Genomic DNA, 25,057 nt, shown 5'->3' on the forward strand with positions numbered 1-25,057 from the left:
AACATGATGCGGCCACAATAAATACAAAAATGGAACAGCTCAACTTCTGAAAACCTAACACTGGGATAGGGCTTTATTTTTCTGCAGGACAATTACAAAAAAGAAAATGCAGAAGACAGAATGGATTTCCAAGAGGTGTTAAGTGTTCCTAGCACACAAGGCGGCTGAAGGGAAGACGGCTCATAATAATGGCTGGAATTGAGCAAATGGAATGGCATCAAACAGATGTAAACCATGTGTTTGATGTCATTCCACTCCAGCCATTACCACGAGCCCCTCAATTAAGGTGCCACCAACCAGTGGTGGAAAAAGTACCCAATTGTCATAGTTCAGTAAATGTAAAAGACACCTTAATAGAAAATGAGAATAAATCAAGTAATATTTTACTGGCTGAGTTTAAGTCTGAAAGTATTTGGTTTTAAATAGTACTTAAGTGCCTCTTGGTAGGCAGTCATTGTAAATAAGAATTTGATCCTAATTCACTTGCATAGTTAAAAGGTTACATTGTTTTTTAAAAAGTTAAAATGTCAGTCAAAATTCCATTTAATAAGAAAACATCATAATTCTCGTTTTTAAAACGTATGGGTAGCCAGGGGCGCACGTCGACATTTACAAACGAAGCATATGTTTAGTGAATCCGCCAGATCAGACGCATTAGGGAGGTTCTCTTGATAAGTGCGTGATTTGGACTATTTTCCTGTCCTGCTAAGCATTCAAAATGTAACAAGTACTTCTGGTTGTCAGAGTAAAAAGCATATATTTTCTTCAGGAATGTAGTGAAATAAAAGTTGACCCACAAAAAATGTGGCTAAGGTTTAAATATTACTATCCATCAACAATCTCCAACCATATTGGAGAAATTGAAAAAAACAATGGCTGTTGCCCTAAGAGTTGTGCGAAGTTGGTAGAATCTTAATGCAAATGACTCACAGCTGAAATGGCTGCAGAAGGTGTGTTCACCAAGAATAAACTCTTATCCAATTATGATATTTCAGTGTTTATTTTGTTAATTTGGAACACTTTCCTTCACTTTGAAAACGTAGGTAGGTTGTGTAGATCTGTAGGAAAAAACTATTTAATCTCTTTATAGATTTAATTAAGGCAGATTTATTTAAAAAAATTTAAGTTCGAGGTGTAGACTTTCTATGGGCACTAAGCAAATCACCTCAATATTTGGTTAGCTGTAACCTAGGTGCATGTAAATGAAAACTATCTTGTGGTGGCTAAAGTCAGCAGAAGTTGTCGTGGCTGTTTAAAGAAAACCGAACCATGGATTAGTTTCCCCTGGCCCATAGACTACTTTCAGGGTGAAGAACCATCTAACATAAAGTGGGAAAATCCTGAACTACTCCAGTAATTACCCTAGTGATCCTCCATCTCTGGAATTGTCAAAAGGGATATCAGTTTAAATTTTCAAACTGTGTGGATTTAGAAATCTCTTACAATTATGAGTCATGAATGGACAATCTCCTCAATCAAAAACTGCAATCTTTAGTTCAAAATAGTCTGAAAATTATTAAAAATGGGAGAAACTGAACATCAAGACCACCTTGCATAGAGAACATTTCAAATCCTCCATTGTCAAAACATGGACAATCTTAAACAAAATGGTGCAAGCATGCCACCTGCTGTTATATCAGAACATTTGAAACTGCAAGTCATATTACAAAAAAGAAAGCTGGTTGAGTTGAGTCTTATTCAAGAAACAGCTCTTTATTTTAAACAATAAAACATTTAATCAAATTGATCAAAGCTAAAATGACTGACAAATACAATTGAAAACAATGAAAATATTTCCAACGTTGAAAAATAGACAATGATTAGTACAATTAGGTAAAACATTTACTGTTGTTTGCATACATCAGATTGCTTTGGTGACAGAGGCCACCATTCGTCCTTTTTATCCACACTTGCATCTGAAAAGATAAGACCAAATCAGCCAAAACAATACTAAATAAAAAAACAATGCAGAACCAAAGCAAGCCTAGTATAGGTTAAAATACCAAAGATAGCGTTAACGTTAATAACAGTGATGAAGTGTTATCACAATTTTGTTACCAACCCTTATACCTCACTCCATTACACCAGTATGTGACAAGTGACATTAACAGCCAGATGAGGTGTTTGTGCTCCAATTAGCAATAACACTTTTATCACAAACACTCAGATTACACCAATTACCCTCTTCTGCACTTCCAGCAGCCTCAATTTCTGATATGGGAATACCCGCAACCTCTGGTAAAACATGTCATTTCATTAAGGCCAACTGCTGTTTGGTGACTGGATACAAACTGAAATTGTAAGGTAAAGTCAAGTAAATTTTAACGTAGTTACCTTGAATGGTTCCAAGGTTGGAGTTATCAAAAAACTGCTTGGGACAGTTGATCGACATGGATTCAGAGCCTGGACGGACATCGAAGAACTTGCTCTTGGGAGAGTCTAGGAACTTCTTGGGAGAGTCAATTAACTTCTTGGGAGAGTTGAGGAACCTCTTGGGAGAGTTGAGGAACTGCTCAGAATTCATGGGAAGGCGGTGTTTTGTAGGAGTACATGGAGACAGAGGCTTGTCTACCACGTCCCTCTTCTTCTCCTTCAGCTTAATTGCTCTAGCCTTCCACTTTGTGATCTCTCCTTGCTGAGTGGACACAAGGCTGTCAAAACAGAGACAAAACAGCAGAGGTCAGTGATATGAGCTCGCAAGAACCGCCAAAGCATTACAGTAATATTACAGATCCATATCCACCTCTCCAATTCAGAAATTTTGCTCTGTAGCCTTTTCAGTTCCTCCTCAAGTTTGTTCTTTTCAAGGAGAATGTTGCTTTGGACCGTGCGTCCTCTGGCGGTTATCAGTCTGGCATGCAGATCCTGTCCCTCATTGACTGCAATAGAATTAAACATCTCAAATTAGGGGTCATCTAAATATTAACTTGCTGTTTTGGGTTCATCTCAAATTCTATGAATAGATTTACATGACTGTTCTCCCTCCTGTTGTGATCTTCTCAGAGTCTCCTTCAGCGTCCTCAGAGCGTCCTCCTTGTGGTTCAGGACCGTCGTCATCCTGAGTAACCTGAGGGGGAAAATGCAGAACGTCCTAAACATGTATCTTTTCCAATGACTCTGGGAGAGATACTCAAATTCAGCAGTGGTACAAATCAGACAAACAAAGAAAGAATACACATTTCTATGACATAGGAGGGCATGATTAAAGAAATTAGGCCCTACTCTTCTTGGTGTTTAGAGGATGATGCAGTCATCTCCAACTCCATTTTCAAAACTTTAGCATTCAGCTCTTCAAGCTCAAGAGCACTAGGTGATGCTCTTCTCTTAGCCAGAACCTATACCCCAAAAATAAAACAACTTTATACAGTATTGAACACACCCCACATAAAATACAAATAAAAGCTCAGGGGTGAAATTCCACCTTGCGCCAAACCTTACTTCCGTCTCTCTGAGTTTCTCTTTTAGGATTTGAATAGAGCCCTCCCTGTCCTTGACTTGTGCACAAGCATCCTGAAGCTCAGTTTGTAGTAGCTGGGTGGCTTGTTTGTGGTTTGAGACGCTATCAGCGGCTTTGATCTGGTCCTCTTCCAGCTGCTCAACTCTCATCTGCATTTCCTGCAAACACAAAACATACCTGTTGTAAACTAATCATAGGTTCACTTAGAAAAATGGAAATCATCCATGAGATTGAAAAGTAGTTAAAATGGTACCTTGATTTCTCCATCCAACTGCTGACGTTGCAGGGCAAGTTGCTGGTTGTCCCTCAGCAGGTCAGCTTCAGTCTTGACGGAGGCACGCTCCAGTATCTGCAGTAGAGTAGAGGTCTTACTCCTCTCTTCTTTCAGCTGACTGTCAGCCTGTGCTCGGACCACGCCTAGCTCTTTGAGCAAACCACATCGCTCATCTCGCAATCCCTGCAAGGCAAGAGGAAAAACCATTCAGACAAACCATGATCAACCTCAGCGATACAATTGACATTCTGTATGTTGTAACTAAGACTGGAGATTATTGATGGGGTTAACTACCGTACCTGGAGAGCCAGTGTGTTGGCCTGTGCCAAAGCAGAGCGCCGGGCCAGCTCTCGCTCCAGGAAGTTCTCCACTGCTGCTGAGTCCGGTGAGTGGACCATGCATAGAGCATTCAGCTCCTCGTTGCTCCTCTCTCGCACCCTCAGCTCCTCTGACACTGCCGCTGGGTGAGCAGCCAGGCTCTCCTCAAGCTTCTTCAAAACACTGTTCATTTTCTTATAACATGATACAAGACGATTAGTTTCACAACATACAATATAAAGATATCATTTGTTTCATTTTACAGACAAAACCCAACTATGCAGTAATGTGAGGCCCACCCACCTGGAGGTAACCTTCTCTCCTGTCCAACAGCTCTGACAGTCTCTCGTCCCAGACTCCAAGGAGGTCATTCTTAACCACCTTGACTGAGTGACTGGGTGCCTGGGCTCTACAGAGGAGCAGGTCCTGGAGTCTCCTCTCCTCAAATACAGCCAAGTCATTCTGAACCAGGGCTTCAACGTGGGTTTTGTAATCCTTGGCACACAGCTTCAGCAGCACCTAAAATGATTTCACTCAATTTAGCAAAAACTGTTTACTATTGCAGTTGAACTTTAAATAGCAACTATGACAAACATGTGATTATTCGTACCTTCGTATCCCACACTGCGTTAGTGATCTGGACAGTAAATCTATTGATATCGCTATAGATCTTTTTTGTGGGCTTTGGAAGAAGGGGCAACAGTTTCAGTATCATGACTTCTTCAACTTGTGTGACATCGACCAGGGGCCCATGTCCAGGCTTAGAAGCACCATTGATAACAAGCTGGAGCCTCACGAGGGACACCTGCAATGGGATAGAATAATTGCTTTTATTATGCTGCCATCGAATAAAGCATTTGTAAAGATTTTGAAATGTACACTGAACAAAAATATAAAAAACAAAGGGTTGGTTCCATGTTCCAGATGCACAAAAAAATATTATTTTATGCACAAATTTGTTTACGTCCCTGCTAAATGAGCATTTCTCCTTTGCCAAGATAATCCAACCATCTGATCGGTGTGGCATATCAAGAAGCTGATTAAACAACATGATCAATACACAGGTGCACCTTGTGCTGGGGACAATAAAAGCCCACTAAAATGTGCAGTTTTGTCACACAACGTCACAGATGAGGGAGCGTGTAATTGGCATGCTGACTGCAGTAATGTCCACCAGAGCAGTTGCCAGAGAATTATATGTTAATTTCTCTACCATAAGCTGCCTCCGTCTTTTTTGAGAAATTGGCAGTATGTCCAGCCGGCCTCACACCCGCAGACCATGTGTATGGCGTCGTGTGGTCGAGCAGTTCGCTGATGTCAAAGTTGTGAACAGACAGAGTGCCTCATCGTGGTGGTGGGGTGATGGTGCGGGCAAGAATAAGCTACAGATAACAAACACAATTGCATTATATCAATGACAATTTGAATGCACAGAGATACCGTGATGAGATCCTGAGGCCCATTGCCGTGCTATTCATCCGCCGCCATCACCTCATGTTTCAGCATGATAATGCACGGCCCCATGCCGCAAGGATCTGTACACAATTCCTGGAACCTGAAAATGTCCCAGTTCTTTCATGGCCTGCTTACTCACCAGACATGTCACCCATTGAGCGTGTTTGAGATGTTCTGGATCGAAGTGTACAACAGTGTGTTCCAGTCAATATCCAGCAACTTCGCACAGCCATTGAAGAGGAGTGGGACAACATTCCACAGGCCACAATCAAAAGCCTTATCAACTCTTTGCGAAGGAGATGTGTCGCGCTGCAAGAGGCAAATAGTGGTCACACCAGATACTGACTGGTTTTCTGAGCCACGCCACTAGTTTTTTTTTTTAAGGTTTCTGTGACCAACAGATGCATGTCTGTATTCCCAGTCATGTGACATTCACAGATTAGAGCTTAATTTATTTAAACTGACTGATTCTCTTAGGTGAACTGCAACTCAGTGAAATCTTTGAAATTGTTGCGTTTACATTTTTTGTTCAGTATAAAATCAAGTTCTAGCCCACCTGGAGCTTCTGCATTGAAGCGTCGAGTCTGGAGCGCAGTCCCTCTCCTGCCCTGGTGGTACAACAGCTGGTGCTCTCCTCCAGGTTTTTGATCTGCTCTGTCAATATGGAGATGGTTGCGTTCGCGTCACTAAGCATCTGGAATGGGGGGGAAAGTTAATTTGAAAAATGCCACAGCAATTTCAGACAGAGCAGAAGGAATTACTTTTTATCCAATGAAAAACAAACCTTGTGTGAGGTGTCTGCTTCGACTTTGAAGTGAAACTGTCCTTCTTTGAAACCTTTACATTCCTCCTCCAGCTGCTTCATCTGAGGGAAATGCAAAGTAAACATTTAAAGCCATTTTAGCCAAAACCACATGTACCAAAACCTCACTCAAGCTTGGTTCCTGGCTCACTCACATTATGAATCTGCTTCTGAGTTCAGAACAGTCATACAGACTCTCACCATGTCTATACTGTACTCAAGGTTGTTCTTCAGATGGCTCCTTCCATCTTTCATGAACTATCTTTGAAAGACAGCGTGGTCTCTGTTTTTGCTGAGTTTATATAGTTTAACTACGACTCACTTGTTGTTTCAGTTTGGCCTCTTGTTGTTCGCTCTCAGCCTGCTGTTGTGAGTTCAGACGTTGCTGCTGTTCTAATGTCCTCTGGACTTGTATGACCTGGGGCGAGATTACGCTTTTTAAAATTATATCTATAAAAATGCACATTTTAAAACTAATAGTCCTATAAATAATTCTGACTCACCATCTCCATATTTTCCTGCAGGTCTCCCTGAATCTGGGACCTCTCATCTCTCATGTGTGTGCCTTCTTCCTGTAGCTGCTGCATCTGAACAAAATGTGACAAAACAGTAAACAAGCAACTATGAGACACCATCACCTGGATGAGTAGAGGCTTTTACTGACTTGGGCTGTTTGTTGTTCCTCCTGGACTTTGAAGGACTGGTTCAAAGAAATCCCATTCATGGGTGAAATAAATGATGTTGATTTCTTGAGAAAAATTTGAGAATTTAAGTCACTCACCATCTCCACATTGTCCTCCAGGTCTCTCTTGAGCTGGTTCCTCTCCTCTCGGATTCCCTCCAGTATCTCCTGGAGCTGGTCTCTCTCTCCAGTCAGTGAGGTCACAGTAGAGAGCAGCTTCTCCAACTCCCCTGCATGATTCTGAGAGCTGTCTGTCTTCTCAGACAGGAGACGCTCTCTCTCAGCTCGCACAGACTCAAGCTCCTCATTCAGCTGCTTAGCCTTTATCAGGGGGGAAACAGGTGAAATGTTACATCAATATGCATGTGAGCTGAAGAGGCTACATGTCAAAAAGGAAAAAGGCTATTAACCTGCTGTTCTAGAAGAGACTCCTTCTGTAAACTTTGGCTCTCAAGGTCAGAGTTCACTTGTCTCTGTTGTCTGAGCTCCTCTTGGATGGAATGGAGAAGTCCCTGAGTCTCTGCAGCCTAGAATAAAGCTAACGTGTTAGACTTGGAGCACACTTCAAAGTCAGAGGATTGGTTAACTGGAAAACATTTGGCCATGGCCTCACCATCTCCAGATTTTCCTGCAGGTCACCCTTCAACTGACACCGCTCCTGTGTCATGGTTTCCAGTTCCTCTCCTAGCTGCTGTAGCTGTATAAAAGTTAAACATATAAATACAAATGAAACTTATCCAGTGTTTCAACAATATTCTATCACCACCATATAAAATCATTGACAGAGACTAACTTGCTGCTGAAGTTGAGCTTCTTGATGTTCCCTCTCAGTCTGTTGCTCTGAGTTCAGATGTCGCTGCTGTTTCAACTCCTCCTGGAATTTGATGGACTGGTTTGAAGATATAACATATTCATGGGTCAAATAAGTAATAAAATCAATGCGATTGTAGAATTTAAGTCAAGACTCACCATCTCCACATTGTCCTCCAGGTCTCTCTTGAGCTGGTCCCTCTCCTCTCGGATTCCCTCCAGTATCTCCTGGAGCTGGTCTCTCTCTCCAGTCAGTGAGGTCACAGAAGAGAGCAGCTTCTCCAACTCCTCTGCATGATTCTGAGAGCTTTCTGTCTTCTCAGACAGGAGAAGCACACGCTCAGCTCGCACAGACTCAAGCTCCTCCGTCAGCCGCTTCATCTGAAGAGTAGGTTAGCATTCATATTAGAATCTACACTTCGATTGATGTGACAATGAAATCTGTTGTGCAAGTAAAAGCACATTTTACCTGACTTTGCAACTCCTCTAGATTTGCAGTCTCTGTAGGTTTCATATTTTCCTCTTGATGGTGTATCTTTTCAAGTGCCACCCGTAGTTCCTCCTGGTTTTCAATCATCTGCAAAAATATAAAACGTAAACTTGTAATATAAAAAGCTTCTGATTGCAATTAGTGTGAGCATTGTTAAACATTCTGTGTAATCTATCACTCACCATCTCCACATTGTCCTCCAGGTCTCTCTTGAGCTGGTTCCTCTCCTCTCGGATTCCCTCCAGTATCTCCTGGAGCTGGTCTCTCTCTCCAGTCAGTGAGGTCACAGTAGAGCGCAGCTTCTCCAACTCCTCTGCATGATTCTGAGAGCTGTCCGTCTTCTCAAAAAGGAGACGCTCTCTCTCAGCTCGCACAGACTCAAGCTCCTCATTCAGCTGCTTAGCCTTTATCAGGAGGGAAACAGGTGAAATGTTACATCAATATGCATGTGAGTTGAAGAGGCTACATGTCAAAAAGGAAAAAGGCTATTAACCTGCTGTTCTAGAAGAGACTCCTTCTGTAAACTTTGGCTCTCAAGGTCAGAGTTCACTTGTCTCTGTTGTCTGAGCTCCTCTTGGATGGAATGGAGAAGTCCCTGAGTCTCTGCAGCCTAGAATAAAGCTAACGTGTTAGACTTGGAGCACACTTCAAAGTCAGAGGATTGGTTAACTGGAAAACATTTGGCCATGGCCTCACCATCTCCAGATTTTCCTGCAGGTCACCCTTCAACTGACACCGCTCCTGTGTCATGGTTTCCAGTTCCTCTCCTAGCTGCTGTAGCTGTACAAAAGTTAAACATTTAAATACAAATGAAACTTATCCAGTGTTTCAACAATATTCTATCACCACCATATAAAATCATTGACAGAGACTAACTTGCTGCTGAAGTTGAGCTTCTTGATGTTCCCTCTCAGTCTGTTGCTCTGAGTTCAGATGTTGCGGATGTTTAGGTTCTGTATGTACTTGTATGATCTAGGGGGAACGCATATTCGTTTTACATCCCCACTCACGGCTTGATGCGCCAATCTACACCCCAAAAATGGCCTTCCTAAGGGTACAACTCACCATCTCCACTTTGTCCTCCAGGTCTCTCTTGAGCTGGTTCCTCTCCTCTCGGATTCCCTCCAGTATCTCCTGGAGCTGGTCTCTCTCTCCAGTCAGTGAGGTCACAGTAGAGAACAGCTTCTCCAACTCCTCTGCATGATACTGAGAGCTGTCTGTCTTCTCAGACAGGAGACGCTCTCTCTCATCTTGCACAGACTTTAGCTCCTTATTCAGCTGCCTTATCTTTGGGAATGGTTTTGGAGATAAAAAATATCTTCAACCTGCACATTGGTTGCATTTAGGTAGTGCATCGTGGCGACAATTGACTAAGAACCTCACCTGGTTTTGCAGCTCTCCTAGACAGGACGTATTCTCTGGAACATCTATGTTGTTCAACCTTGTCTCAACAACTGCATTCTGAGTCTGAAGTTGTTGGATTTTCCCCTGTAGCGATTTGATCTTCTCTTGAGCCCCCCTTAGTTCCTCTTGATTCTCAATCATCTAAAATAATGGTTAAAAAATGAATTGCATTAACATGCACACATTTCAAAAAGTAGAGTAAGAGCAGATTACTGATTCAAATCTTTATGCAACAAGCACATTTCAATCTCACGTCTCTTATGAATAATGCAGTGTATAATATTTCAGCACCATCTCTACATTGTCCTGAAGGTCATTCTTCAGCTGGCTCCGCTCCTCTTTAACAGCTTCCAGTCGCTCCTCTAACTCCTTCACTGCCTCTAGTTGCATCTATCGGCAACAATGTAAAGCAATAATTAATAAACAAATACAGTTGAACCATGGTGTTCGGCATCACCCGAATATACACAGTGTACAAAACATTAAGAACATCTTCCTAATATTGAATTGCGTCACCCATTTGGGCCCTCAGAACAGCATCAATTCGTCGAGGCATGGACTCTACAATGTATCGAAAGCGTTCCATAGGGATGCTGGCCCATGTTGACTCCAATGCTTTCCACAGATATGTCAAGTTGGCTGGATGTCCTTTAGGTGGTGGACCATTCTTGACACACGGAAAACTGTTGTGCTTGAAAAACGCAGCAGCTTTGTAGTTCTTAAATATTTTGTCATGCCATTCACTCTCAATGGCACACATACACAATCCTTGTCTCAAGGTTTAAAAATCCTTCTTTAACCGGTCTCCTCCCCTTCATCTACACAGATTAAAGTGGACTTCAATAAGTGGACTTCAATAAGTGGACATCAATAAGGGATCATAGACTAACCAGGTGAAAGCTATGTCATGAAGAGGTGTTCTTAATGTTTTGTGCACTCAGTGTATAAACAATGACTTACCTGCAAACGTAGGTCAGTCTCCTGATGTTCTCTATGGGGCTGGTGTACAGAGTTCAGATGTTGCTGTCGAACAAATACATGTATTCTGTCAATCCACGTGGATACACAAAATATGATAAAAGTAGAAAATATGGATTTCAATAGATATAAAAGTAACTCAGACTCACCATCTCCACATTGTCCTCCAGGTCTCTCTTGAGCTGGTCCCTCTCCTCTCGGATTCCCTCCAGTATCTCCTGGAGCTGGTCTCTCTCTCCAGTCAGTGAGGTCACAGTAGAGAGCAGCTTCTCCAACTCCTCTGCATGATTCGGAAGGCTTTCGGTCTTCTCAAACAGGAGACGCTCGCTCTCAGCTCGCACAGACTCAAGCTCCTCCTTCAGCTGCTTCATCTGAAGAGTAGGTTAGCATTCATATTAGAATCTACACTTCGATTGATGTGACAATGAAATCTGTTGTGTAAGTAAAAGCACATTTTACCTGACTTTGCAGCTCCTCTAGATTTGCAGTCTCCGTAAGTTTCATATTTTCCTCTTGATGGTGTATCTTTTCAAGTGCCACCCGTAGTTCCTCCTGGTTTTCAATCATCTTCAAAAATATAAAACGTAAACTTGTAATATAAAAAGCTTCTGATTGCAATTAGTGTGTGCATTTTCGAAATAGTGTATTTAAATCAATCAATCACCCACCATCTCCACTTTGTCCTCCAGGTCTCTCTTGAGCTGGTTCCTCTCCTCTCGGTTTCCCTCCAGTATCTCCTGGAGCTGGTCTCTCTCTCCAGTCAGTGAGGTCACAGTAGAGAGTAGCTTCTCCAACTCCTCTGCATGATTCTGAGAGCTGTCCGTCTTCTCAAACAGGAGATGAGTCTGGGCAAGCTGAGAGAGAGCAAGTGCATCACTCAGCTGCATCATCTTTGAGGAGAAAAAGGTAAGATCTAATTGTTTTTTTTACAAAACGATTGAAGAAACATACTACTAAAATGAAACAGTCAAATAAACTAACCTGCTGTTCTAGAAGAGACTCCTTCTGTAAACTTTGGATCTCAAGGTCAGCGTTCACTTGTCTCTGTTGTCTGAGCTCCTCTTGGATGGAATGGAGACGTCCCTGAGACTCTACAGCCTATAGGAGGAGAGAGTAATATCACATTAATATAACTGACACTTCATGTTTTTGTTTACAGTTAGCTACACCATCAAAGCGCAGCGGTTGGATGAACAAAAACACGGACATAGCCTCACCATTTCCAGATTTTGCTGCAAGTCACTGTTCACCTGGCTCCTTTCCTCTGTCATGGTCTCCAATGCAGCTCGTAGTTCCTGTATCTGTGCAAATGAGAAAGATAACAATTTAAAATCTCCCATTTAAAAATGATCCCAGGCCATAACTTGTATAAAGACACTGACTTGTAGCTGATGTTGATCATCTTGTTGGGTACATGACTGCTGTTCTGAGTTCAGATGCTGTTGCCGTTTTAGTTCTGCCTGGACCTGTATCACCTCCTCACTCAGCTGCCTTATCTGAAATACAAATTAACCAAATAAATTGTAAATACCTACTGTAAGGAGACGGCTGAAATTAGTTGTTTTGAGAGGCACTGCACCTGATCTTGGTGTTCCTGGGATAAATTGTCATGTTTTTCCTTGGATGATTCACTGTCAGCAAGCTTCTCCTCCAACTCTTTCATGACTTGTTGCATTCCACACAATTGATCTTCAATTGATGCGCGATACTGTTCATTCTCCTTCAGCTAAATAAAAAAATACATTGTTGGAGGACAGCCTTATAGAAGATTCAACAAACACATTCAAGATCATGTGATTTAACAAGGACTAAAGACCAATTTACTCTCAGGCTGGACTGTTCCACATTAGTCAAAAGCTGACTGTTCTCCAGAGAGGAGCGCGCCAAGTCCTTATGGAAAGTCTCCAGTTGCTCAGTGATGTCGGTGCACTGCTGGGTTAGGTCATTTTCCCTCAACTCTGCTTTGCTCAGGTCATCTTGAAGTTTGATTAGCTGCTCCTGGGAGCTCTGGACATGTTCTCTGAATTGATGAGCTTCCTCCTCACTGCAGGCCTTAGCAGACACCAGCATGTCTCTCTCTTTTTGGACTGCACAGAGCTCCTCCGTGAGATCACATACCTGAACAGCCAGAGGACATTAATTAAAAGATAAGACTTCTCTTAAAAAATACAAGTCTCTGTTGCTCTACGTCAGGGATCTTCAACCTATTTTTTTCTTGGGCGGATGGTCATGGGGCCGGAACATAATTTGTAGACTACAAATTGACCGCAAGAAGACCAAAACAATCATTTAAAACATTTGTATACGATCACATACTATTATGTGTGGGAATACATTGGAACAGAATTCCAAAATTAAAATCAGTTGAACATGATTTGCTGGTGTTTTTACCATATTCTATGTCCAACATTTTCTCTCTCTATATTTTTTTTCTTACAATATTTGAGCGGCCAAAATATAAACATTTTGGGAACTGTTCTACATCGTATCAAACAGGTTTACCTGCTTCATCAAACTGTTGACTTTATCTGGAAGATCCTGCAGTGCACTCAAATCCTCAATCTTAGCTTGTAGGGTTCTCTCATCTTCATGAGACATCTCCAGCTCTTTCTTCAGGTCAGCAACTGTTTTCTCAAGTTCAATGCGGTCTATGAGATCTAAGCAAAAAGAGGACACCCCATGTTAGATAGGTCATTCAATAACTACATGGCAAATAAATTAAAGGCTGGAGAAGAGTAAATACTATACAAAAGACAACCAACATTACAAACTTTTGGGAACTTTTCCATCCAGAAGAGTAGTAAGCTTGGTGTTCTCCTCAAAGGCTCCCTGTAACTCCCTCTGAAGGTCAACCTGCATCTTTTTGAAGCTCGATTTTTCTGTCTCCAACTGATGGCGAAGGCCATTCACCTGAGCTTCCATCCTCTCAAAGCCAGCAGTTAGAGTCACCTGACAGCAAGGCCAGAGCATAAAGTTAGGGGTAATACATAATGATAATGGTCAATCTATGGAGTGCAGTTTGCATTTAAATACAGGCTGCAAACTGACATATTGGCACTGAAGTAGGGGAAACTTACAGCCCTCTCTTTGAGTGAGATATTTTCACTGCGCAGGTGGGCCCACTCCTTCTTAGTGTCACGGCTCAACCCCTCAGCATCGTCCAGAGAGCGTCGCAGCTGCTTCACTTCTTGGACCAAGTCAACGGCACTCTTAAGAGAAAAGTATGATGGCTATGTTACACCGGGGTGGTGCTGCAACATCACCCATTGTGAACACATCAAGAACAAATCAATTAGCAAAAATTAATGTACCGATCTTTGTAGTTCCTCTGCCCAGTCGCCTTTCTTTTTCAGCTCCTCAGACATTAACACCAGATTAGCCTAGGGATGGATCAGATTTGGCAAATCAATCAAACAGCCATGCAACCCAGCACTCATTGACAAAACAGACCCACATACAATAAATCTTGTTAGATGCAGCTTTTTGCTTCTGCCTAAACATTTCGTAGTTTTACCTCAAGCTCTTGAGATTTGCATCCCGAGGCCTCCATGGCCTTCTTTAAGGAGGAAATGTCATTCAGTAGTTCTTTCTGTAGAGTTAATAAAAGCCAATGAGTGCAAAGCTACAAACCAGCCAGGGAGCATTTCAGAAGTGCTAGTCATCTTAATGACTTCTAATAAGTCCCTAAGATATATTTATGGGCTTGCAATTGGCTTATACCATAGATAGTACATTCCAATTTTAATTACTACATTGAAATAAGGTCAACCTGTTGGTTATATAACTTTTGCCATCTCTAGGCAATCTATGCAGCAGTCTATAACCTCATATTCTCTTTTGCTCTCCTCTTCCAAAGAATTGAACTCATCCATCTCTTTCTTCTCCTCCATCTCCTGAAGAAGTGCAACCTTTTCTTTCTTCAAGTTTTCAGTCTGTTCCATTAGGATGTTGAGCTCCTGCTTGAGATAATCACGCTCAGTAGAAACCATTTCCTGTCAACAGACAGCATGGTGAGGTGAGTATTCAGAAGAAAAATAATAATAAATATATAAAAATAGCTATATACCTTCTCAGACACCAACGTCTCACAGAGTTGAATGGTCTCTTCAAATCCCTTTTTCATCTGTAAAAAAAATGAGTTATACATTTTTTGCATTTATGTTGAATCCTTTAATCTTCTGCACAATAAAACAGTGAGAAGGAATTGGTGATCACCAACCTGCTCCTGTGCATCAGCAGGCATTTGAGACTTTTCTAGCTGCTTCTCCAGTTCAGCAACCCTCATCTCGAAAGTAGCAACCTTCTCCATGGCTTCCTGGTTCTGCTGAGTCTCATTTTCCAACTGTGCATCAGCAGGCATTAGTGACTTTTCTTCTAGCTGCTTCTCCAGTTCCACAACCCTCCTCTGAAATGTCTCCACTTCCTCCATGGCCTCCTGCTTCTGCTGAGTCTCATTTTCCAGCTGGAGCTCCAGACAGGACACCTTCTCAGACAATTTGTTCAGTTGGTTTGGAGATAAAAATTCACTAGAAAAGCAGAGAATGCAGGAACATGAGTATGAAGGACAACAAGCAGTAAGGAATGTGTAAAGATAAAATGGCAATAGTCCATGTTCACCTTTCTGCAAAACCACGCACGGTCAGATTGCTCTGGTTCATCTCCATGTCAAAGGTAGAATCGAACTCCTCGCCATCTGTGAATACACAAACAAAAAAAACAAGCAATTGATCAGGATTCATGTACCAGTACGGCCAGTGCTTGACTTAGACTGAAATAGGTTCCGGTACTACTTTTGGGTGCTGGTACTGTTTAGGTGCAGGAGCTCCACAATATATTTTTTTGTATTTTACCTCCCCTTTCTCCCCAATTTTGATCTTGTCTGAGCGTTGCAAGTCCCCAACAGGCTCGGGAGAGGCAAAGGTGGAGTCATGCGTCCTCCGAAACCTCCCCCGCGCTCCTTAACACCCGCCAGTCAGCCACACCAATGTGTCGGAGGAAACACTGTTCAACTGGTGACCTGGTCAGCTTGCAGGCACCCGGCCCGCCACAAGGAGTCACTAGGGCGCGATGAGCCAAGTAAAAACCCACCCACCCCCCGGCAAAACCCTCCCCTAACCCAGACGACACTGGGCCAATTGTGCGCCATTCTATGGAACTCCCAGCCATGGCCGGTTGTAGCACAGCCCGTGAATGAACCTGGGTCTGTAGCAACGCCACGGTGATGCATTTCCTTAGAACGCTGCGCCACTCGGGAGGACTGCTCCACAATACTTTTGATCTAAAATTCTATAAGAGCTCAAGCAGTAGAACATTTTAGGTGCTGGTACTCCGCTCCATTGAGCTCCTGCCAAAGTCAAGCACTGAGTATGGCAAAATATAGCATACTGTATAAAGCAGAGTAAAAGCTATCACTGAGATTGGTATTAAGTATCTTTTTCCAATGCGTACTTACCTTCATTCTGCTCTGTCAAGACAGACATATCAGCTTTTCTCTTTTTGAGAAAAGGCTCAGCAAAGCTTAGGTCAGACTCTCCCGCATGGTGGAAGGCTGGTGATGGCAGTTTTCCACCCCACGTAACCCTACGTTTCGGCATCTTTACAAACAGACACGGTTAAACATAAAAAATAAAGTACTAAAATAAAGGAATAAAGCATCAGATACTTATCTGCAAGGCACTAAAAGTCTACCTTTTTGATGGTAACGAAGTTTGACGAAGTGACTAGAAGTTTGGTTAAATTCTTAATCCTGTCCTCTTGTTCTCTTTGGAGCTGATCCTTCTCTTGCAAAATCTGGGACAGAGTCTCCTTCTCTGTCGCGGTTGTTTGAGTGACGGATGAGACCTAAGGCAGTGTACAAAAATAAAAACGTTGAATTTACAAATACTTGAAGGAGAGCCGGCAACATTTCTAAAGAACCCCAATAGCCGGTACAGGTAGACTTGCCTCATGAAGTCTGCGCTTGAGGTCCACAATTTCATTTCTGTATCTTCTCAGAAGGGCTCCGTCATCAGAAACCTCTGTGACATGCGGGTCATTCTTCATGTTCTTTGCTGCACTAGCAAACTAGATTATAGAGATGGGCAGTTGATTAGATAAGAATGTAACATTTGTCTGATCTTAAATCCGTATTTTAAAATATTTTAATATGGAAGTCTGACACACAAAAAAGTTACCCACTTGAAGAGTGCTAAGTGTTTCTTCCAGAGTAACTGGGGTGATGGTGCAGATGATGACAGTTTTTGCATTTCCACCCAAGGAATTTTGGAGAATACGGGTGAGTTTACTGTCCCTGTAGTTAGTGAAACCCCTGAATGTATGGATAAAAATACATTAGTGAACATTAAACACATGGCATAAGTTAAACTAAAAAAAGTATAAATAACTAACACCTACTTCTGGGTTTCATCAGACAGTTTCTTGATCACTTGACCGAGGGTGAACAGGCTGCGATTTATATTACATCCTTCTTTGAAACGTGTACCTACAATATCAGATGTCAAAAGTCACACAAAAAAACACAAGCGACTGAAATCGACCACCAAATGAAGGTTGTTCAGATTCCGATATTTCACACTGTTGTTACATTAGCACAGGTATCAAACCACTTACCTTCAGCACCTGTTTGACTTGCTCGCTCAGCCCCAGCCAGGTCAACCAAATTCTACATGAAAATGAAGAGACTGGTAAGAAAAAAATACAAAATGGAGGACCCATATCTGAGTTCAAAAAACACACTTGACTGTGGCAGCTTACCAAATGGGACACAATAATGGCGCCATCTGAATTTTCACCAGATGCAGAGTCACCCCTGTCACGACTCTCCAAGATCTAAGAAAAAGCATCAGCATTATCTCCAGCACAGATACCAGAAATGCATTGTCTATTGTGATGTATAACAAAATGTCTCACCATGCGGAAAATTGTGTGCGAACGACTGCTTCGCTGGTTCATTTTTGTCTTTCCATAATGGCGATTCTCTAGCGGATACATTTAACATCAAATAGAATAGTGTCAGAATGTTATTCAAGCAATACATAGACTATACTTAGTCTAGCATGCTGGTTGAAATAAGGTAGAGTATTTTACTTTCTCCTTTTCTAATCCACGCAAGGGCTTGCTCAGGAGATGTCACCAGTTCCTCAGTTAGGTCAGCTACATAGACAGTTTTCTGCGAAGACAGGCATGTCACCATTTATTCCACCATTCAAAATACCAGGGTTGTGAACATTAGTCCAAAGTAGCAAAACGTTTTGTTTTGCAACTAAAACAAGAGTTTATATTGGATAAATTAGGGTTGATTCTAGGTCTTGAAAACCCTTTTCTGGAGATGAACTACAATTATGAAGCTGTGTTTTAATGTTTGGAAACATCAATAATCGTCGCTACAAACGGTTTTCGAAATGTATGCTGATATGCCCCTTATCTTTCATATCAGCAAGAAACAATCTCTCAAATAAAAAAGATTCCCCTACTGAAGCAGTTTTGCACAGATCCATATGCTGTGTGCCTCCAGTTGACGAAGTATACTTCCTCCTCTGTTACGCTTACACAGGTGTTCGGGGCACACTAGATTGCCAATTAGCACAGGTGACCGCCTATGCCTTCTGTCAGTCTTCCATAAACAAGCGCTGTAACATGGAGATATGGCCGTGTGGGAACACTAACCATAAAAATGGTGTGTAGTAATTTAACCTTTTTTTTGCTGATATGAAAGATATGTTCCTCATGTTTCCAAAACCGTACCGCAAACGATGCGTTTTGACATTCAGAAAGAGCGTTGGGACTCTTAAAAAAAACTCCCTCGGCCAGAAGATACTGCCGTCAATAGGCGCTAAAAGGTAGTTAGCGTCTATGAATGGGTTATGTAGGTCCATCCCTGTTTCGTTCACTTTGAGAAACATTTTTCACAAGAATCAGTGTAATGAATACAACCAGTCATATCTTTATTATCGTCTAACAGTTATATTGTCTTACAATATATCCATCAAACTTACATTGTTTCCCTCTCGGATCTCTAGAGGTTTCCTTTTCCAACTGTCACAGAGCAAATCTGTCACTGTTTCATTGTAGATCTCCAAGTAAGACACCCTCAGGAGGAACTCCTTTTTTGGACACTAAAGCAAAAAGGAAAGCAAACCACTTACAACACTAAACACGTGCATATTATAGAAAATAAACAATCTACTACTACTCACATTTTTTATAGTCTGGAAGACATCCTCCATGGCAAGGGGTATAACTCCTGGAGTAAGAGAACTCCCCATCATAGTGAAAGTCTTTCCAGATGAAGTTTGTCCATAAGCAAATATTGTTCCTGAGAAAATAATGTATGCCACTTAATATATGTCAACACCAAGTTAACCCAATAGAGTTCAAATACAACTATAGTGTTACTAAATAGTGTTCATATAGCCAGCAGCATACCACTGCTGGCTTGCTTCTGAAGCTAAGCAGGGTTGGTCCCTAGATGGGAGACCAGATGCTGCTGGAAGTGGTGTTGGAAGGCCAATAGGAGACACTCTTTCCTTAGGTCAAAAGATATATATCCTAATGCCTCAGGGCAGTGATTGGGGACACTGCCCTGTGTAAGGTGCCGTCTTTCGGGTGGGACGTTAAATGGGTGTCCTGACTGTGGTCACTAAAGATCCCATGGCACTTATAGTAAGAGTAGGGGTGTTAACACCGGTGTCCTGGCTAATATCCCAAGCTGTCCCTCATACCATCACCGTCACCTAATCACCCCCAGCTTACAATTGGCTCATTCATCCCCCTCCTCGTCCCTGTAACTATTCCCCAGGTCGTTGCTGTAAACGAGAATGTGTTCCCAGTCAACTTACCTGGTAAAATAAATAACAATAGTTATGGTCAAAATACTATAATCTGAGAAGATAATGTATTGCACTTGTTCACAATCCCTCCTTTACCATTATAACCTTCAACAGTGGAGACAACAAGAGGCTTTGCAAGTTCCTGGTACAGCTGCAGAGTTGTTTCTTCAGCACTAAATACACGGTCTGTCAGGGAAAGAAATCAGACACAGAAGTGATTGCCTGCACGTTCAGACACAGTATGACAGACAGCATTCATCCTCGCCTTTTTGAAAGCTCACCAAAACTGAAGTTCTTGGTAAGATTTCCATCGTCAACCTGATAAATTGTCTTCTTATCCGTTTTCCAATACAACTTGACTGGCTCGGCGCTTTCTGCAGCAGTTTCCTCCCTACGACGAATATAACGAACGTTAAGACAGATAAAGCTAGGCAACGTTAACTAGCAAGTTAATTTCTCAAATGTATCAGTTATTATACAATGTAAATGACATAAACCATAACATTATCCAACGTTGGCTTTGTTAGTTTATTAGCTAACTTTAGATGAATTAGCTATCTGCCAGAGCTAACCAGCTAGCGAATGTTACGATACCTAACGTTACTCACAATTGCTAGCTTATTCTTTACTAACGTTAGCTAGAAAGCCAGCTAGCTATATTTAAAAAGTTCAGAAAATAGCCTCACCGTTCTATCAGAGGTCGAACCCGTACACAGACTTTGACAGCAGATTCCTCTGCCATTGTATATATATATATATATATATATATATATATAATATATATTTTTTTAATTAAGTCCCTTTCACTCGGTGAATAACGTTAGCTTTCTGGCTAGATTCAAAAGTTGAGTTTGAAAATGTGCGCACTGTCTTATCCTTTGTTTTCATTGGTCGGTGTCATAATTCGGAAGGCTACACATTACAGGAGTGGGGGGTTCTGAGGGTATCGGGCTTTTCATAACGCGCTCACTGCATTTAAAAAATATACAAATATTGATAACACTAGTTAAAATATTAAGCTATGACCAAATAAGATAAAAAATAATAGCGATACTTACTCACAAGATATAAAGAAAACATGACCTCTTAATTTTTGAAAGTGGTCAACCCTTTTTTTTTTTGGTCAACTCTTGCTAACGTCATTTTAAAGCGACTTTAAACAGAAAGACACCTCCTTTCTCTAGATAGCTCTAGGAAAACACACACGTGTGAAACAGCAAAAAGGGTTTAAATTATAATATATATTGTGGTGGAATGGCTGCTAGATAAAGTTACATTATTGAAGTTATTGCCCACATCTAATTTTTTGGCTCTTTCAACATTTGAACAATGGCTCTGTTCCTTATTAATAGGTATGTTCACTCTTTGTTGTTCGCTAACGTTAGCTAGCTTCCTTAGTTCTTGATTGATATAGTCAGCTAGCTATGAAGTGTTTATAAAGTGTAATTAAAGTGTGTTTATTGGGGACCTGAAACCAAGTACATTGAAGACTATGCTTTTCACAGATACCTTGGGGATGAAGGAGATGATGGCTCGAGCAACGAATCTCGAGCCAAAGCGTTGTTGGCTAAGCTTCAGAGGAAGGCCAAAGTCAAGGAACAACAGAGCTTGTCATGTCAAGAAGAATACCAGTCAAAAACAACAGTTGAGAGTGACGGGGGCACCTCGGTGAAGAAGAAAAGAAAAAACAAGGGAAACAACCTCGATGAGACAAAACACCCAAAGAAGAGGAAAGAGCAAGTTAACCAGGATGTGTCCCCACCAGACCCTGAAGAACTTTCCGAGGTTGATAATGCACGAAAGAAGAAGGATACGAAAAAGATGCAACTGGCAGAAGAGGAAAAAGGTGTGTATCTATTTTATATCACACATTTACAGTTGAAATGGTATAACATTCATAAGAATTAATTTTATATTAGTGTTCCTTATTGTCTTTGCTTCTCCTTAGATGGGATGAAGCAGATATCTGTCCACAATAAGAATAGAAACCTGCAAGAGGCTGCTGCTGCTGCTGTCAAAGCAGAGCTGCTAAAAAATGTGGATGAAATGGTGGAGAAAATTCAGACTGACCAGTCAATACAAGACACAGAGACAAGTAGCTCTCAGACTGGTTTCACCATACTGGGAGGATTTGAGAAAAAGATTATTCAAAAGGTTTGGTGAATTGCACTAGCGTGTTGATATAACTTGTAGTGGGAAATGTCTTTACAGTATGTTCATGATACATTTTATATATTTAATATGTTAGGTACAAAGAGTCCTGCCCAAGTGGCTTGCTGAACCAGATGTAATCCAGAGAGACATTACAAGCAACCTAGTCCCCATCAGTGACGTCCCGGGAATTTGTACTAAACTCCAACGGAAACTTGAGAGGAATGGAATTTATCACCTCTTTCCAGGTTAGCAGGCATGAAGGATTGAAAGTTGAAATCTGTTTTGGTATCACAATGTGGGAGGGAAAGTACTCAACTTCTGTTGTTTTCCATTTGCAGTACAAGTGGAGGTCATCCCAGCCATTTTAGAGAGTGTCTCTCATGGTCTATTGATTGGAAGAGGGGGCTACAAACCCAGAGACATTTGTGTGTCTGCTCCAACGGGGAGTGGCAAGACTCTGGCATTTGTCATACCTGTTATTCAGGTATAAATTAAGCCATAAACTATATATAATTTTTTTTCATTAGATGAGTCATACTTTTCTATTTTTTTGTCATTAGGCACTGATGGAGAGAGTTGTATGTGAAGTCCGGGTTTTGGCAGTGTTGCCCACCAAAGAGCTTGCACAGCAGGTAACTAGGATCAAACCTTCAATCTTCATGATGGAGATAACTTGTGATTTATTTTGGTTAGCTGAGCTTGAAAAATGTTTAAATGTTTTCTCAAACAGGTTTGCAAAGTATTCAGTTCATATGCGGAGGGCAACAGCTTGAAAGTGGTCATGCTTGCTGGTCAAAAGTCCTTTGCCGCCGAGCAGGCATCGCTCTCCGAAAACAGGTAAAGACACATCAAGGTCTTTCTTCCTTGGTGGATAATGAATTATTATATTTGTTTAAGCTTAGTTTCCTTTCATTCAAAATAGTATTTTTTGCATAAATAACACCATAAATTTAAATAGAAAATCGATCTGAAAGAAATACACATTTTGCTCTCTTTGCAGAAGCGGAATAAGCCACAGTTTGGCAGACATTGTTGTCGCAACCCCTGGGAGACTAGTTGATCACATCAATAAGAATGATGGTTTCAGTTTGGAACACCTCCGCTTCCTTGTGAGTCACTAATACTAGTACAATGTCATTTGTATTTTTGTGGGTGTTCTGACTAACAGTATTTCAATAAAGGATTCATATTTCATGATGGTCAATATCAAACCTCTGCAGATTATTGATGAGGCAGACCGGATGATTGACAGCATGCACCACTCTTGGCTCAGTCTGGTGACCAAGGCAGTTTACAGACCCAGGAGAGTTTCTGAAGCAGTCACAATCTTCAAGAGGACAGAGCCTGCACCTATCACAGCAGCGAGGTAAGACCTCACTTCTCAGCATTGTTTCAGACAGTACTGGAAAATGCAGGACTGGCAAATATGTGGTTTGTTAGTAAGAATACAAACTGTTCTGCACCTATGGGTTGTGTGCGTTCATACATTATTCTAGGGTATATGCATTTCAGTGATGTAATACATCTGTTTTTACTTCCTGACAGCTTGTCACCACCGCAGATGCCTCTGCAGAAGCTCCTGTTCTCAGCCACACTGACTCAGAATCCAGAGAAGTTGCAGCAGCTAGGCCTGCATCAGCCCAGACTCTTCAGCTCTGTCCACAGTCAGTCAACGACCAACCCTAGGTCTCAAGAGAGGTTTAACTTCCCACAGGGCCTGACAGTAAGTTACAAAACATCCCAATTTAAAAATATATAATTTATCCTATATTCCAGAGCATTGTGCCATTGTGGTCTCTTTTCTAGGAATACTATGTGCCCTGCACTCTGAGTAAGAAGCCCCTCTTCATCCTCCATTTCATATTGCGCCTGAAGTTTAGTCCCATTCTGTGCTTCACCAATTCCAGAGAAGCCGCTCACAGGTTGGTGAATCTTCACTGGTTTTCTCCTTACTGCATTATTGGATGAAGATTACATGTCCACAGCAATTTGATTTTGCTCTCTGACAGACTGTACCTGCTAGTGCAGCTTTTTGGTGGAGTGCAGGCAGCTGAGTTCTCCTCACGACTCTCCCCCAATGAGAGGAAGAGAACCCTCAAGGAATTTGGACAGGGAAAGATCCAACTGTAAGTATGAGTGTCTGTTAGCGGATAATTGAATATCCTATTTTCTTAGCCATTCTTTGTCAAATATATATATACATTTTTTCTGTTCAAGTTTGATCAGCACTGATGCTGCTGCCAGAGGCATTGACATCAACGGGGTGAAATGTGTTGTGAACTACGATGCACCACAGTTCATCAGGACTTACATTCACCGGTAAGCTAGCTTGTTTTATTTGACTGTTACACTTGTAACTGCATAGGTTGAATTGTATTTGTTGTAGCTTTTGTATGCAATGTTCATACAACAAAATAGGAAAACGTGTTGTAACAACATTTAGTTTGTCAATGTAAAGTACTACAAGGGATACTTCAATGTATGCAATGTTCTTTTGCCTTTCTTTGCAACAACGTTTTGTTGGCACAGGGTTGGAAGAACTGCAAGAGCGGGAAAATCTGGACTGGCCTTCACATTTCTGTTGGGGATACAGGTGAGATGGATGTATTTTTCAAACATAAGAAACAAAGAGCAATGAAAATATGTCAATGTGTGGCCAAGGCTGGAATGATAGCATTGCAGAAAAGCAGTATTCTGTCAATTTCATTGCTCCTGCATAAATTAATGCACATTTCTATTTAAATAAATTTGAGTTTTGTTTAGTTGTGATTAAACTGCCAGACAAGTTTTAATAGCTATAAAATTGCTGCTTTAGTTATAGATCTACAGTTCTTGTATGCTAATTCTGGTTGATGTTGGTCATTGCTATTCTATAGGAGAATAACTTTCTGAAGATGGTGAAGGATGCAGGCAGCCCTGGGATCCACAAACAGATAGTCATGCCTGGGAATCTGAAGAGCATGGAACCCCACTATCAACAGACACTACTGGAGTTGGGGAATACCATAAAGGTAGTGTAGTAGACTCAGATCACTGAAATTCAAACAAACGACGTGAGGACAACTGTTGTCTGTTGCTCTAGCATTATCATCATCATAGTCGCAAGTTGTCATTACTTTTAACAGTACATCTTTTTATTTATTTTTCCCAGGGTGAAAAGGCCATGAAGCGCGTCTAACACGGTGACTTGAGTCAATATACTGTAAGATTGTTCCTTTTCTTGTGACAGGCAAAACCAGTGGTCAGCATGCACACAATATTTAGTTCCAGGTGCAGACTTTTGTATGAAATGTTTGTTTTTCTCAAATAAATACGGGACATGTCAATTAATCTTTGTTTTTGATGAAACAATCCATTGGCTAGATGTTGAGCATTGCAAGCAGAGTTCCCATGGCCCACTGTGAA

The 25,057-nt window shown here is 41.4% G+C and overlaps 2 protein-coding genes across 6 annotated transcripts; one reads left to right on the plus strand and one right to left on the minus strand.

Moving 5' to 3' along the window:
- Positions 1 to 1,692: 1,692 nt before the first annotated feature.
- cenpe (centromere protein E) lies at positions 1,693 to 20,340 on the minus strand. Of its 5 annotated transcripts, none has more exons than XM_055886799.1 (59): positions 20,185 to 20,340; positions 19,780 to 19,889; positions 19,595 to 19,684; positions 18,866 to 18,984; positions 18,665 to 18,784; positions 17,757 to 17,838; positions 17,580 to 17,647; positions 17,424 to 17,498; positions 17,280 to 17,331; positions 17,064 to 17,151; positions 16,848 to 16,977; positions 16,614 to 16,733; positions 16,359 to 16,511; positions 16,123 to 16,264; positions 15,288 to 15,363; positions 14,890 to 15,196; positions 14,737 to 14,793; positions 14,495 to 14,662; positions 14,185 to 14,259; positions 13,982 to 14,050; positions 13,748 to 13,879; positions 13,442 to 13,619; positions 13,173 to 13,327; positions 12,495 to 12,788; positions 12,250 to 12,396; positions 12,053 to 12,166; positions 11,888 to 11,971; positions 11,652 to 11,768; positions 11,339 to 11,560; positions 11,130 to 11,237; positions 10,820 to 11,041; positions 10,653 to 10,715; positions 9,984 to 10,082; positions 9,672 to 9,833; positions 9,354 to 9,575; positions 9,165 to 9,260; positions 8,985 to 9,068; positions 8,782 to 8,898; positions 8,471 to 8,692; positions 8,268 to 8,375; positions 7,958 to 8,179; positions 7,782 to 7,877; positions 7,602 to 7,685; positions 7,399 to 7,515; positions 7,088 to 7,309; positions 6,810 to 6,893; positions 6,629 to 6,724; positions 6,289 to 6,369; positions 6,061 to 6,198; positions 4,660 to 4,854; positions 4,353 to 4,568; positions 4,031 to 4,243; positions 3,711 to 3,914; positions 3,439 to 3,615; positions 3,223 to 3,335; positions 2,970 to 3,067; positions 2,744 to 2,879; positions 2,335 to 2,651; positions 1,693 to 1,916 (listed from the first exon to the last, which is right to left on the minus strand). In XM_055886799.1, the coding sequence occupies exons 1-59, from the start codon at positions 20,238 to 20,240 to the stop codon at positions 1,843 to 1,845; spliced, it is 7,986 nt and encodes a 2,661-aa protein (XP_055742774.1). In that variant the 5' UTR covers positions 20,241 to 20,340; the 3' UTR covers positions 1,693 to 1,842. The 5 variants fall into 5 exon arrangements, with proteins under 5 accessions (XP_055742774.1, XP_055742773.1, XP_055742772.1 ...); XM_055886798.1 differs by lacking the exon at positions 1,693 to 1,916 and adding an exon at positions 1,923 to 2,235 and having other exon boundaries at positions 11,339 to 11,524; XM_055886797.1 differs by lacking the exon at positions 1,693 to 1,916 and adding an exon at positions 1,923 to 2,235 and having other exon boundaries at positions 7,782 to 7,862.
- A 304-nt stretch (positions 20,341 to 20,644) lies between these two features.
- ddx51 (DEAD (Asp-Glu-Ala-Asp) box polypeptide 51) lies at positions 20,645 to 24,978 on the plus strand. The gene is made up of 16 exons (XM_055886800.1): positions 20,645 to 20,850; positions 21,004 to 21,344; positions 21,447 to 21,652; positions 21,747 to 21,897; positions 21,991 to 22,136; positions 22,213 to 22,284; positions 22,383 to 22,489; positions 22,653 to 22,761; positions 22,873 to 23,018; positions 23,198 to 23,375; positions 23,459 to 23,574; positions 23,662 to 23,778; positions 23,870 to 23,971; positions 24,182 to 24,245; positions 24,529 to 24,663; positions 24,804 to 24,978. Exons 1-16 carry the CDS (start codon positions 20,828 to 20,830, stop codon positions 24,828 to 24,830), a joined length of 2,040 nt encoding a protein of 679 aa, XP_055742775.1. The 5' UTR covers positions 20,645 to 20,827; the 3' UTR covers positions 24,831 to 24,978.
- Positions 24,979 to 25,057: the final 79 nt, after the last annotated feature.

This window comes from Salvelinus fontinalis, chromosome 28 (genome assembly GCF_029448725.1).
Source record: "Salvelinus fontinalis isolate EN_2023a chromosome 28, ASM2944872v1, whole genome shotgun sequence".
In the NCBI taxonomy this organism is placed as follows: Eukaryota; Metazoa; Chordata; class Actinopteri; order Salmoniformes; family Salmonidae; genus Salvelinus; species Salvelinus fontinalis.

Bases quoted from the DNA above. Each gene is read 5' to 3' on its own strand.
- cenpe (XM_055886794.1), bottom strand. From the start codon at position 20,240: ATGGCAGAGGAATCTGCTGTCAAAGTCTGTGTACGGGTTCGACCTCTG. The intron at 9,576-9,671 runs GTGAGGTTCTTA...CCATTCCCAAAG, and splicing joins TAGGAGAGCTGCAAAACCAG to ATAAGGCAGCTGAATAAGGA. The intron at 8,180-8,267 runs GTAAAATGTGCT...CCTACTCTTCAG, and splicing joins TAGAGGAGTTGCAAAGTCAG to ATGAAGCGGCTGACGGAGGA.
- ddx51 (XM_055886800.1), top strand. From the start codon at position 20,828: ATGGCTCTGTTCCTTATTAATAG. The intron at 22,762-22,872 runs GTGAGTCACTAA...AAACCTCTGCAG, and splicing joins TGGAACACCTCCGCTTCCTT to ATTATTGATGAGGCAGACCG. The intron at 24,664-24,803 runs GTAGTGTAGTAG...TATTTTTCCCAG, and splicing joins AGTTGGGGAATACCATAAAG to GGTGAAAAGGCCATGAAGCG.